This window comes from Mus pahari, chromosome 22, assembly GCF_900095145.1.
Source record: "Mus pahari chromosome 22, PAHARI_EIJ_v1.1, whole genome shotgun sequence".
Taxonomy (NCBI): Eukaryota; Metazoa; Chordata; class Mammalia; order Rodentia; family Muridae; genus Mus; species Mus pahari.
Window position 1 is genome coordinate 7847644 of NC_034611.1, and position 10840 is coordinate 7858483.

Genomic DNA, 10840 nt, shown 5'->3' on the forward strand with positions numbered 1-10840 from the left:
GGAACTCACTTTGTAGACCAGGCTGGCCTCAAACTCAGAAATCTGCCTGCCTCTGCCTCCCGAGTGCTGGGATTAAAGGCGTGTGCCACCACGCCCAGCCTTTTTTTTTTGGGGGGGGGGGAGGGTCTGATGTTTTATGGTAGAAAATAACATCCATGGTCTTTTTGAAATGGCTTAGCTCTGTCTTACAGGGGGATTTCTTAAACAGCAGAAGTGTGGGAAAGGGTGAGGTTTCCATAGCTCAAGTCACTTTGGCAGTTTGCATCTCATCGTTTTCAGTTTGCCACAGTTTTATGGACGAACATAAAGGCCCAGGGGCTAGGCTGCTTTCGCCCTGTGAGTTCTCTAGTGGCTATGAGGGGTGCCACAGCACCACTAGCAGACTGGTTCTGTGTTTAGCAGGCATGAAGGCCATGCTGTCAGTCTTACCTGGGGCAGTGTTCCTTTCACCAATGAAGGAATGTCATCCTTGGAATAACCAAGAGCAGCCAGACCGTCATCAACATTTAGGTCAAATAGGAATTTTCGGAGTGCATCTGCCAACACAGGCCCAGCATCTTGGGTCCTGGCAGTGCGGATGTTGGCTCCTAGAAGGAAAGTTCAGACCATAGGAAGAGAGGGAAGTAGCTTCCAGATATAGCTCAGTCACAATATCAGCTGAACATGTAATTTGTACCCAAGGCCACCTCCAAACACTGAGGTTCAGGGCACTACTAGGGTTTCCTGAGATGTCTCTAGTTAGTGGCCCATGGATGACAGGCTCAGTAGCCATCAGTTCTTTAGGACAAGTGGCCTGGGGACTTCTGATTCCTCCCTGTTCACCCTTTGTGTGGTGGGGGAGCAGAATGACAGAGCCAAGAAAGGAGGTGCTGAATAGAGGCCAGGAAAGATACTGGCACTAGGATTCAGAGACGGCACATTTGTAGGGGGGTTATCGCTTCTATGGTTTTCAAGGCTTGGCATTTACTGACCCCTAGAGGTGTGCACATTCAATGTCTTTTCTAACAGCGACACAAGGCTTCTGCAAACAGCTAGAGGCAAGGATAGAGAACTACAAATACTACACATCGACCACTAAGGGGGGTTGGGTGGGGAGAAAATAAGATCACAAAACTCTGTTACATGTGACTAGGGAAAGAAAGGTTTCCTCTTTGTATCTTAAAAAAAAATTGGGCTATGTTGGTAAAGATCAGGGGATGGCCCTCTTAATAAATGTCTCAGTGGCAGCTGAGCACAACAAAGACAGCAAACTCAGGGACTAGTGCTTCCTGTGAAGATGACCATGTGAAGAAGGTTGCCAAGGTTTGGAGATTTGTAAGGACAGAAGTTTAATGATTCACAGCACAAACAATGATAGAGATGTCAGCCTGAAAGGGTCATGGAGTTCTGTTCTTAGGCAGGATAGTGTGCAAATGCCCAGGAGAAGGGAGCAGCTTTCCCAGTCTGTGCTTAGCACTTGGCCTGTCGATCGTCTATCTAAGTGGCGCACCTGTGATGCCCACAAAGCTAGCATTCTGCAAACAAAGGTAATGTTGGACGAAGTATAAACAAAAGACCTATGAGGGAGAGGAGGCCTGTCTTATTCGGGGTTTCTATTCCTGCACAAACATCATGACCAAGAAGCAAGTTGGGGAGGAAAGGGTTTATTCTATTCGGCTTATACTTCCACATTGCTGTTCATCACTAAAGGAAGTCAGGACTGGAACTCAAGCATGTCAGGAAGCAGGAGCTGATGCAGAGGCCATGGAGGGATGTTACTTACTGGCTTGCTTCCCCTGGCTTGCTCAGCCTGTTCTCTTATAGAATCCAGGACTACCAGCCCAGAGATGGCACCACTCACAATGGGCCCTCTCCCCTTGATCACTAATTGAGAAAATGCCTTACAGCTGGATCTCATGGAGGCATTTCCTCACCTGAAGTTCCTTTTTCTGTGATAACTACAGCTTGTGTCAAGTTGACACAAAACCATTCAGTACAAGGCCCCTCCTCACTGGAATCAGATTTATACCTCTGCCTTCTGTGAGGGTCAGAACCACTTCAATTCCGAGAAAAGGTAAACAGAACCAGATACAGGCCAGATGGAGAGCAACAGGATGAAAGGTACGCCAGACCTGGGAGATCCATCTGCAATGCCCAACAGCAGCTAAGAGTGGATTAGGTGAGAGGCGTGACAGGATATGGGGTTACAGTTTTATGATCCTGGGATGGCTGCCACTGAACACACGGTGCAGACATCTAGGTTTTCCTATGGAGCATTTTTTTTTTTTTTAGAAACAATAACAAAAAGGAGGTGACATGAAAGAAAATAAACTGGTATAGCTAAGAAAAAGCTGAGATTTCATAGAGAATTAACGTATTTGACTGGCAATATGGGATACTACTGGAGTTCCTAAGCAGTAGGAAGAACTGCTGGGTTCTTCTCCCAGTTTAACAGGGGATCAGCCTTCTTGTAATGTCTGTGCTGCCTGGAACATGGCCTGTAAATTCACTAAGATTTTTCCCATTTACAGTAGATCTAGCCTACTATTTAGGATCCCTTCCCCCAATTTTTACCATTCGTATATCTACAGAGGCCAGAGCTATGTCCCAGCATGGCAGAAATTCCCCTCCTTAAAGGGAGAAGGGATACAGGCCCCTGGTATCACTGCCAATGTGTGCACACAGTACATACTGTGAACTGAAGCCTGGGCTTGGATCCAAGACCCGGGCTTCTGACATTAACATTCCCCACACAGCACCTGGAGCCCTGGGGCACACAAAGGGCTGGTGTGTGAGGGACGGCCAGGGCAGTAGCCCTGTGGGAGGATGTCTGCGGTCAGTCCTGCCTCCTTGGGAGTAATCTTTCTAACGGCTCAAGCTACAAGAGCATAATGAAGAGTTTTCGTTACCGCCTTTTTCTTCCCACCCTAAACCCAAGTAGGGGGATAAGATGTTCTACAAGTCACCTAAAAAAAATAAAAGACTTCTTGTTTCAGAAAAACACTAAGATTGTTTTTTTTTTTAAACCTCCTCCTATGACTATCCAGAATATGATTTTATTTCTGTAAGAGTCAAAAGGCACAGTGGGCATCTTATTAGATTACGTATTCGACACTGTCAAGCAGCTTGCTCACTGGCAATTGCTTTAGTTTATCGTTTGGCTTCTCTGTAATTGACAGGACACTGTTGCTTTCTTGATTTGTTTTATCAGTGACTCGGCACAGCAGAAGTCAGAGAGGACATTAGTCATGTGCCAAGCAGTACTTTCTCAAGAGGCGAGAGCAGAGCAGACAGCAATAGGCCATACTTAATAGGGTCAGTTTTAGGTTCTATTTCCTTCTGGGTCCTTAGAAGGCTAAAATTATAACTTCAGGAAGTCACTGTCATTTTATCACCGAGCTACTCTAACATGAAAGCTTTTGTTCTTCTCCCTGGGAAACACCCCACCTTGGAGGGTCACAGAGCCGTGGGTAAAAGGTTCATACCTAATATTTCTGCCGTCTCCAGGTGCCGCTCTGGAAACATCTGGGCTGTGAAGGTGAACACTGCAGGAGAGGTGAGTACCACAGAAAGGCCATGGGGCTGGGGAGAGATGCACAGAACAGCTGCTCTCCCAACACTCTGACATGACTAGTACTGAGAGCCAGCAGGCGCTCTCGGAGTGCGCTGGGGTGCAGCCTGGTGGCCGAGTTCCTGCCAGGGTTCCATCCCCACACCCACTGACAAACATACTTACATTAATTGGGATAATTATAAGAGCTAGTTGAGTAATTTATTATTAAATATTTTTACCACAAGAGGGTGATCCACATTGTATTCCTTGGCTTTATACGTCTTCACTAAACCTGAGATTGGGTAAGACATGCCATGGCTGGAAAAGAAAAAAAAAAATCTTTTGTTGACACACAGATGCTAGAATTCAGGAACACGGTCACTGTTGCAGGAGTGCCTGTCACATGTCTGGACTGTATTGTCACTCACAGGGCTCTACATGGTGTGCTTCTTGTGACACACTCCAAGTTTATTGGCTTCACTAACAGAACCTCTGAAATGATCAGACTCCAGTGGTCAAGGAGTTCTATGTATGGGATAATATGCAAGCTGGACCTACTAGTGATCCTTTCTACTAATACTTGACAGATTGTTTCAAATGCTGTATATTAACGGTTGCTGAATTATAATGGACTAGTCTACCCTAAGAAGCTAGGTTAATCAGTCCTATTTAATTGACTTTTATTTGCCTGCTTCTTACCCTTGCAAATCTGTGTGTAGGCACAGAGCAGGAGAGGATATGGGTGTCCTGCTCTATTCTTTCTCTGCTTTATTTGCTGAGACAGGGTTTTGCACCTAGAGCTAGGCTGGCAGCAGTGCTGGGGCTACAGGTGACTGCAGCCACCCTCGCTCAGCTTCAGACTGAAGTTATGTGAGTGCTCGGATGCAAACTCGGATCCTCACGCTTACACAGAAGCACTCTACCCACTGAACCATTCTCCAGCTCACAGTGGGTTTGCTTTTACAAGAAAACAGAAACTTTAGATTCTCTCGAACTTTCATTGAACAAGTAGGAAAGCACTGTAGTTTAATAGATGGTTCAGAATATTGTAACAAGTTAATATATAATATTCACAATTAATATTGTAAAAATGAAGTGCTTAATGTGAGCAAAATGGTCTCATTCTTATAGTATAGGCTATTGGAAGATTGCATGCTTATTCAGCAAAAGATCTCATGAAAGGAAGTACTTTGGTGAATTACATTAATATTTATCAAAAGGTTTTCAGACAACTTGCATGAGACAAATTGGAAGCTATTACTTCCCTGAGTTACTGGGTACTTTAGAATATACTTTATATTCCCTGGAATCAGAAAATTATTGATTAGTATGCTTTCAAGTAGTGTTAGGATTCATGAGCTTTCAAAGGCAACTCTATAGTAATACTTAAGTTATTAATTTTTTTTAATTTTTAAAAATTTATTCATGAGCTTGGTCTACAAAGTGAGTTCCAGGACAGCCAGGGCTATACAGAGAAACCCTGTCTCGAAAAACTAAAACAACAACAACAACAACAAAAAACAAAAAAAATTTACTCATGTATGAGTGTCCTGTATGTATACATGTATACAGATCCCATTATAGGTGGCTGTGAGCTACCACGTGGTTGCTGGGAATTGAACTCAGGACCTTTTTCCAGGCCCAAAAATTTCAATTGCTTTTAATAGTTGTCCATGTTCTTTGTACAAAATAAAACCATTCATAGTCTCGTTCTTTCTGGACACTTATGCATATATTTAATTTTGATCATATTGAACATAGTTTCAAGATTTGTTTTCCTTTTTTATGTGTTTGTGTGTGTTTTGCCTGCGTGTATGTCTGTGTGCCCCATGCCTGAATGCCCAGGGAGGTCAGAAGATTGCGACTTATCACCTGGAACTTGAGTTACAGGGGCAGTAGATATACCACATGGGTGCTGAGAATTGAACCTGGGTCATTTGGAGGAGCAGCTGCTAATCTCCAAATTGCCAAGCCATCTCTCCTGTCCCTGTACACTGCTTCTGTAGCCTAATATTCTTTGTTTGTTTTAAGGCCGAGTCTCATGTAGGCCTGGATGACCTCACCCTGTCTATGTAGATGAGGATGACCTTAAATTCCTGATCCACCTGCCTCCACCTCACAAGTGCTGGGACTACAAGTGAGCTATTGTATCTGGTGTTGCAAACACTTTTCTATATTAATCTGCCTTAAACATGACTTTATGTTAGTCTTTAAGTACTATAGTTGAGTGTTAACTGTTGGAAATCAAATGTGCATCCAACATTTTCAATTATAAATTACACTTGAGTGAACATTTTTATAAGGAAACCCACTGTGCATACCATGAATGTTACTTCGGCTAGATTCTTAAAAGTGAAACAGTGAGCCAAGGGGGATGAACACTTTCAGGCTCCGGTACATTTTGCTTCCTTGCTTTTGGTATAATAAATTCACCCTCCCCTCCCTCCCCTGGCACAGAAGGTGATGGTCGCCGCTGCCTTGTACCCTAACATACCATAGCTCTACTCTTAACTCTCAACATTCTGTTTGCTCTTTTTTTTTTTTTTTTAAATTTTTTTAAATTTCAAGATACTATACAAGAAAGTTTCAGTCAAAGATTAATTTGGAGATATAAACAAAGATTATGTTCGCTCCTTTCTCTGTTGTATATAAGAGACTAAGGAAAGATCCTGCACTTGAGATTTTACAAATCACAATATATAGCAAGACACAGAGGAATGGGATCCCTCATTCAGTGCTTGCATGAATGAAAAAAACTGGTGTAAAAACTAGAGTGGTAGTTTCTAAAAAGAAATTAATAATAATACAAAATTATCATAGATTCAGAAATTCCATTCATTCGTATCAAGTAAGAGAAATAAAAATGTGCACACAAATACTTGTAGAGAACATTACTTATAGCCACACATGTCCACCAACTGACAATAGGTCAAATCAAATGTGGTATCTCCATACAATAGAACATTTTTGGCAATAAAAAGATCTGAGGTGCCCCTGCATGAGTGAACTGAAGGTTCTAACAGTATCTAAACAAAGCATGGTAGGCACAGAGGATCATGTGACTTCATGTCTATGTCATGTCTGTGACACACCTGAAACAGAGAATCCCAAAGAGATGGAAAGTTGTTCGGTGATCGTTGAGCATGCGTGGGCATTGGTGACCAGTAGTTGAGGATGTGGGATAGTTTATTTTTCTTTTAAACTGAGGGTAATAAAATGTTCTAAAACTATTGGTAACAGGGCTTATCACACAGAGTAAAAACCGTTGAATTAAGTGTGTCTTAAATGAACAGACTGTATAGTGCATAAACTGCATTTTAAAAGCTATTATAAGAAATCCATGACCCAATAAACTAATTCAAATTAAGAAAATGTTTGGGGAATCTTCGATTTCTTTTTTGTATAGAATATTTAGAATTTCCCACTTACATATATTAAAACTTAGACGCAGTAGCTTGAGTTAGGAAAATGAATGGCATGCTCACTTACCACAGGTGAACACCAGCGTTTCCGAAGCCAATGCCAGCGAAAGCACTTGCCAAGTGCATTTTAGACCTTGCTTCCAGATCGTCAGGGTTTCTGACAGCCCTGTGGGTTAGAGAAGTGTGGAGCAACACGCCAGCATTGGTGTTTCCTTCTGAATAAAGAGCTGCCTTAGGGAAAGGCAGACAGTGGAATGTCCATCCCTCAGTAGGAAGAAAAATTAGGCAGGTTACTCAAACAACCCCTTATCTTCTAAGTGAAAATGGAAGGCAAACATATTTTTCTCAGCTTCACCGAGGGCATAATAAATACTCTGTTGGGTGCTTAACTGATAGGAAGATACCAGGAAGGCAGGCCCTGACCTTGCACTGTGAGTGTTGCTCTGGGGCGGTGACCTGGGACTTGCTCAGTCTTCATTTGTCAGGGGCCCTGAGGGTTGTGAATGCACTCAGGGTGAACACATTCTCAGAGTGTACCCAGAGCCCTGTCACCCAAGGCCACTGCAGGTTAAGCCAGCCAGCTCACCTTCCTCTCTGTGATACTGATCCATACTGAAATGTATGTTTTGGTCTCTCATAAATAATGGCCGTAAATATGTATACTTATATTTTTGCATTCTTTAAAAAATTTAAAGATTAGTCAACTTCCAAAATATTTAGCTAGAAAGATGGCTGAGTGGTTAAGAGCGCTGGCTGCTCTTCCAGAGGAACTGGGTTCAATTCCCAGCACCCCCACTGTAGTTTAATTCCCAGCAACCACATGGTGGCTCACAACTGTCTGTAATCATACTTTCAGGGATCTGACACCCTCACACAGATATACATGGAGGCAAAACACCAATGCATATAAGATAAAAAGAAAGAAATAATCAATTAAAAAAGAAAGGAAAAAAAAAACCCTATCTCAAACAAAAACAAAACAAAACAAAAACAAAAACAACAAAATAAATAGATAGATAGATTCAATATAAAGAAACTTAGTCTGGGCAGTGGTGGCATACACCTTTAACCTCTGAACTTGGGAGGCAGAGGCAGGCTGGTCTCTATTTGAGGCCAGCCTGGTCTACAAGGTAAGTTCCAGGACAGCCAGGGCTTACACAGAGAAACCCTGTTTCAAAATACCAAAAATAAATAAATAAAGATAAAATAGTTAATTACAATTTTTGTTTTCAGATTTGAGCTCTTGTTACCCTGCCCAGGCTGGACTTAAATTCCCACGGTGTGCCCAGCCTCCCCGGTAGTCATAACTCCTTGTGTGTTGCTACACCCAATTTGTATCTGCGTTCTTGAATCTTTCAAAACTTCCCAGGAATCCTTTTACACGATCTGTCTCCTAAGGATCTCCATCTTTTTCCCTGACTTGAATTCATGAGAATTTTTTCACTGGGCGGCTTCTGTGAGTTTTTTTCACTGGGTGGCTTCCGTGTGCTTTTAGGGTACAGATGACGCAGTCAGCATCTGTGTGTTTCTCATTCCTGCCCAGTCTCACAGACATCTCCCTCATGCCAGCGTCACTGTTGGAGTTGTTTTGGAAAGAGTCTTGCTTTGCCATCCTGGCTTTTTTTTTTTTTTTTTTTTTTTTTTTTGGTTTTTTCCAAGACAGGGTTTCTCTGTATAGCCCTGGCTGTCCTGGAACTCACTTTGTAGACCAGGCTGGCCTCGAACTCAGAAANTCAGAAATCCGCCTGCCTCTGCCTCCCAAGTGCTGGGATTAAAGGTGTGTGCCACCACGCCTGGCATCATCCTGGTTTATCGAGTACTAACTATGTAGCACAGACTGGCCCTCAAATGCATAGCAATCCTCCTGTATCAGAATCCCAAGTTCTGAAGTTACAGGTGTTCACTGCCATGTCTGGCTAATTTGGGGGCTTTGGTGAGAAAACCTTTTTTAAAATTTTACCTGTATCCTTTATGCATTAGGAGCTTCAGTTGGGTTCTGAAACTCTTGCCTTTTCAAACTGAGGGGTTCCAGTTGTCTCCCGCCTGCCCTCGGATCCCTTCAGAGGACACAGGCGACTGTGGTCAGCAGCCCTTTCGGCATTAGGCATGTCAGGTTTCACCTGAGAGCATGTCCTATCTCACTGTCCCCAGGCTGACCTACCTCTTCAGATATTTGGCGACAATCCGCAGTGCATGGACTGCCCAGAGGTCGCTGATTGGGTTGCTGCCCTGGTATGCTGGTCGCTGGATGGGATTGGAAGGGCAGGGGCTCCGCATGCTGTAGGGAATGGCGGTGTATGACTCCAGAGCATGGCTGAAGACAAATGTTTAAAGTACACAGAATGAGCGTTGCTTCTCTCCATCCCTTGCAAAGCTTATTCTTAGAACTATTTTTACAACTAACACTTATCCTTATAAGGAAGGATTGAAGGACCTAAAGAGGACAGGGACTCCATAGGAAGACCAACATAGTCAACTAACCCGAACCCTTCGGGGCGCCCAGAGACTGAACCACCAACCAGAGTGAGCACGGGCTGGACACAGGTCCCCAGCACATATGTAGGAGATGAGCAGCTTGGACTTCATGGGGTTTCCCCAGCAACTGGAGCAGGGGCTATTTCTGAGCCTTTTGCCTGCCTGCCTGCCTGCCTATGCTTCACGTTCCCCTAGATGGACCACCTTGTCTGCCCTCCCAAAAATGTGGCCAGATATGCTTGTACCAGTGGGTGAATGATGGTGGTTTGCTGAAAGTGAAAAGAACCTGTGTGGTCTTCAAAGGAGATTGGCACTAATGGCCTGGCTCGGGCACAGGTCTGTAGTAGATAAACACATGAAACCACACGAGCCTATATGAGCCCGCTCAAGCTACTAAGCACCGGACATCCAACCTCTGAGAGCGGCACGCTGTACAGTGCTACAAAGAGGCAATGTGTGTGAAGCGCTAGGAATACACCCGGTGGGCCTGCATCCTGGAGACACTAGCCCCTTGACTGATCTCTCCAGGGGTGCAGCCCTGAGCCTTCCCTAGTCTGTGTGGCTGTAGAGGCAGGCGGTGTGGTCCAGAGATGCTGCATGTCATCTTAAACTGATCCTTTCTCTGGGACTCCACCGACACAGATGATGTCTAGGGTGTTCTCTCCAGAGACAGCCTTGTGGGCTCTAACATGACTACATCCTATCAGCAACATTTCCCACCTTCACATTTTTGCCCAGCAAGGGGACAATGACAGCCAATAGGAGCAGTGCTCCATAGTGTTAATCACTGAAGGCTTACCAGGACTGTATACAGGCAGTCCCGTGGTGAAATACTGTTCACAGACCAGTCTTGAAAAGCCCTTCCGGGAGGCACCGGTACTTACCAAAGGACGTCGAAGCCACTGTTGGCAACCACCTGGCAAGGCATGTGGAGAGTGTGCAGGGGATCAACCAGTCCCAGGGTGGGTTTGATGGCTCGTGAGGCAATGCCTAAAACAGAAGAAATTCAGTATGTTAAAGGCTTGAACACCATTAAAAATTTAATAACCTTAGGATGATAAATTTAAATTTTAATAAATTTAAAAAGTATGAGAAAAGATTCCTTTTCATGTAGTGATGCAGGAAGCGGAGGAAGGCTACTTGGGAGCAGAGCCTGTGATTCGGTGGTTTGCTGGGCTGTTCCCCATCCCACAAGTCCTCTCATGTAGCTCTTCCAGGAGCATGGAGGAGTGACTGGCCCAGCTGGCAGTGGTGACCATGCAGAAACTGACAAGAACTACAAACCACGGCTTATTTCTTATTCAATTCTAAAATATTATCTACTAGCAGACCACTGGCCATTGTTCTACACCTTGCTATGTTACAAGTCACTTAACCACTGGGAGCTAGCTGCCCCCCCCCCCCCCCCCCC

The 10840-nt window shown here is 44.1% G+C and overlaps 1 protein-coding gene across 1 annotated transcript in view; it reads right to left on the minus strand.

Annotated features, from left to right (window-relative positions):
* Adhfe1 (alcohol dehydrogenase iron containing 1) overlaps positions 1 to 10840 on the minus strand; it is a 27520-nt gene that overhangs the window by 7921 nt on the left and 8759 nt on the right. The window contains exons 8-13 of the mRNA XM_021222362.2: positions 10314 to 10419; positions 9116 to 9268; positions 7022 to 7120; positions 3772 to 3850; positions 3465 to 3561; positions 430 to 587 (exon numbers count right to left, since the gene is read on the minus strand). Of these exons, the coding sequence (XP_021078021.1) occupies positions 430 to 587; positions 3465 to 3561; positions 3772 to 3850; positions 7022 to 7120; positions 9116 to 9268; positions 10314 to 10419 (692 nt within the window). The remainder of the gene's footprint in view (positions 1 to 429; positions 588 to 3464; positions 3562 to 3771; positions 3851 to 7021; positions 7121 to 9115; positions 9269 to 10313; positions 10420 to 10840) is intronic.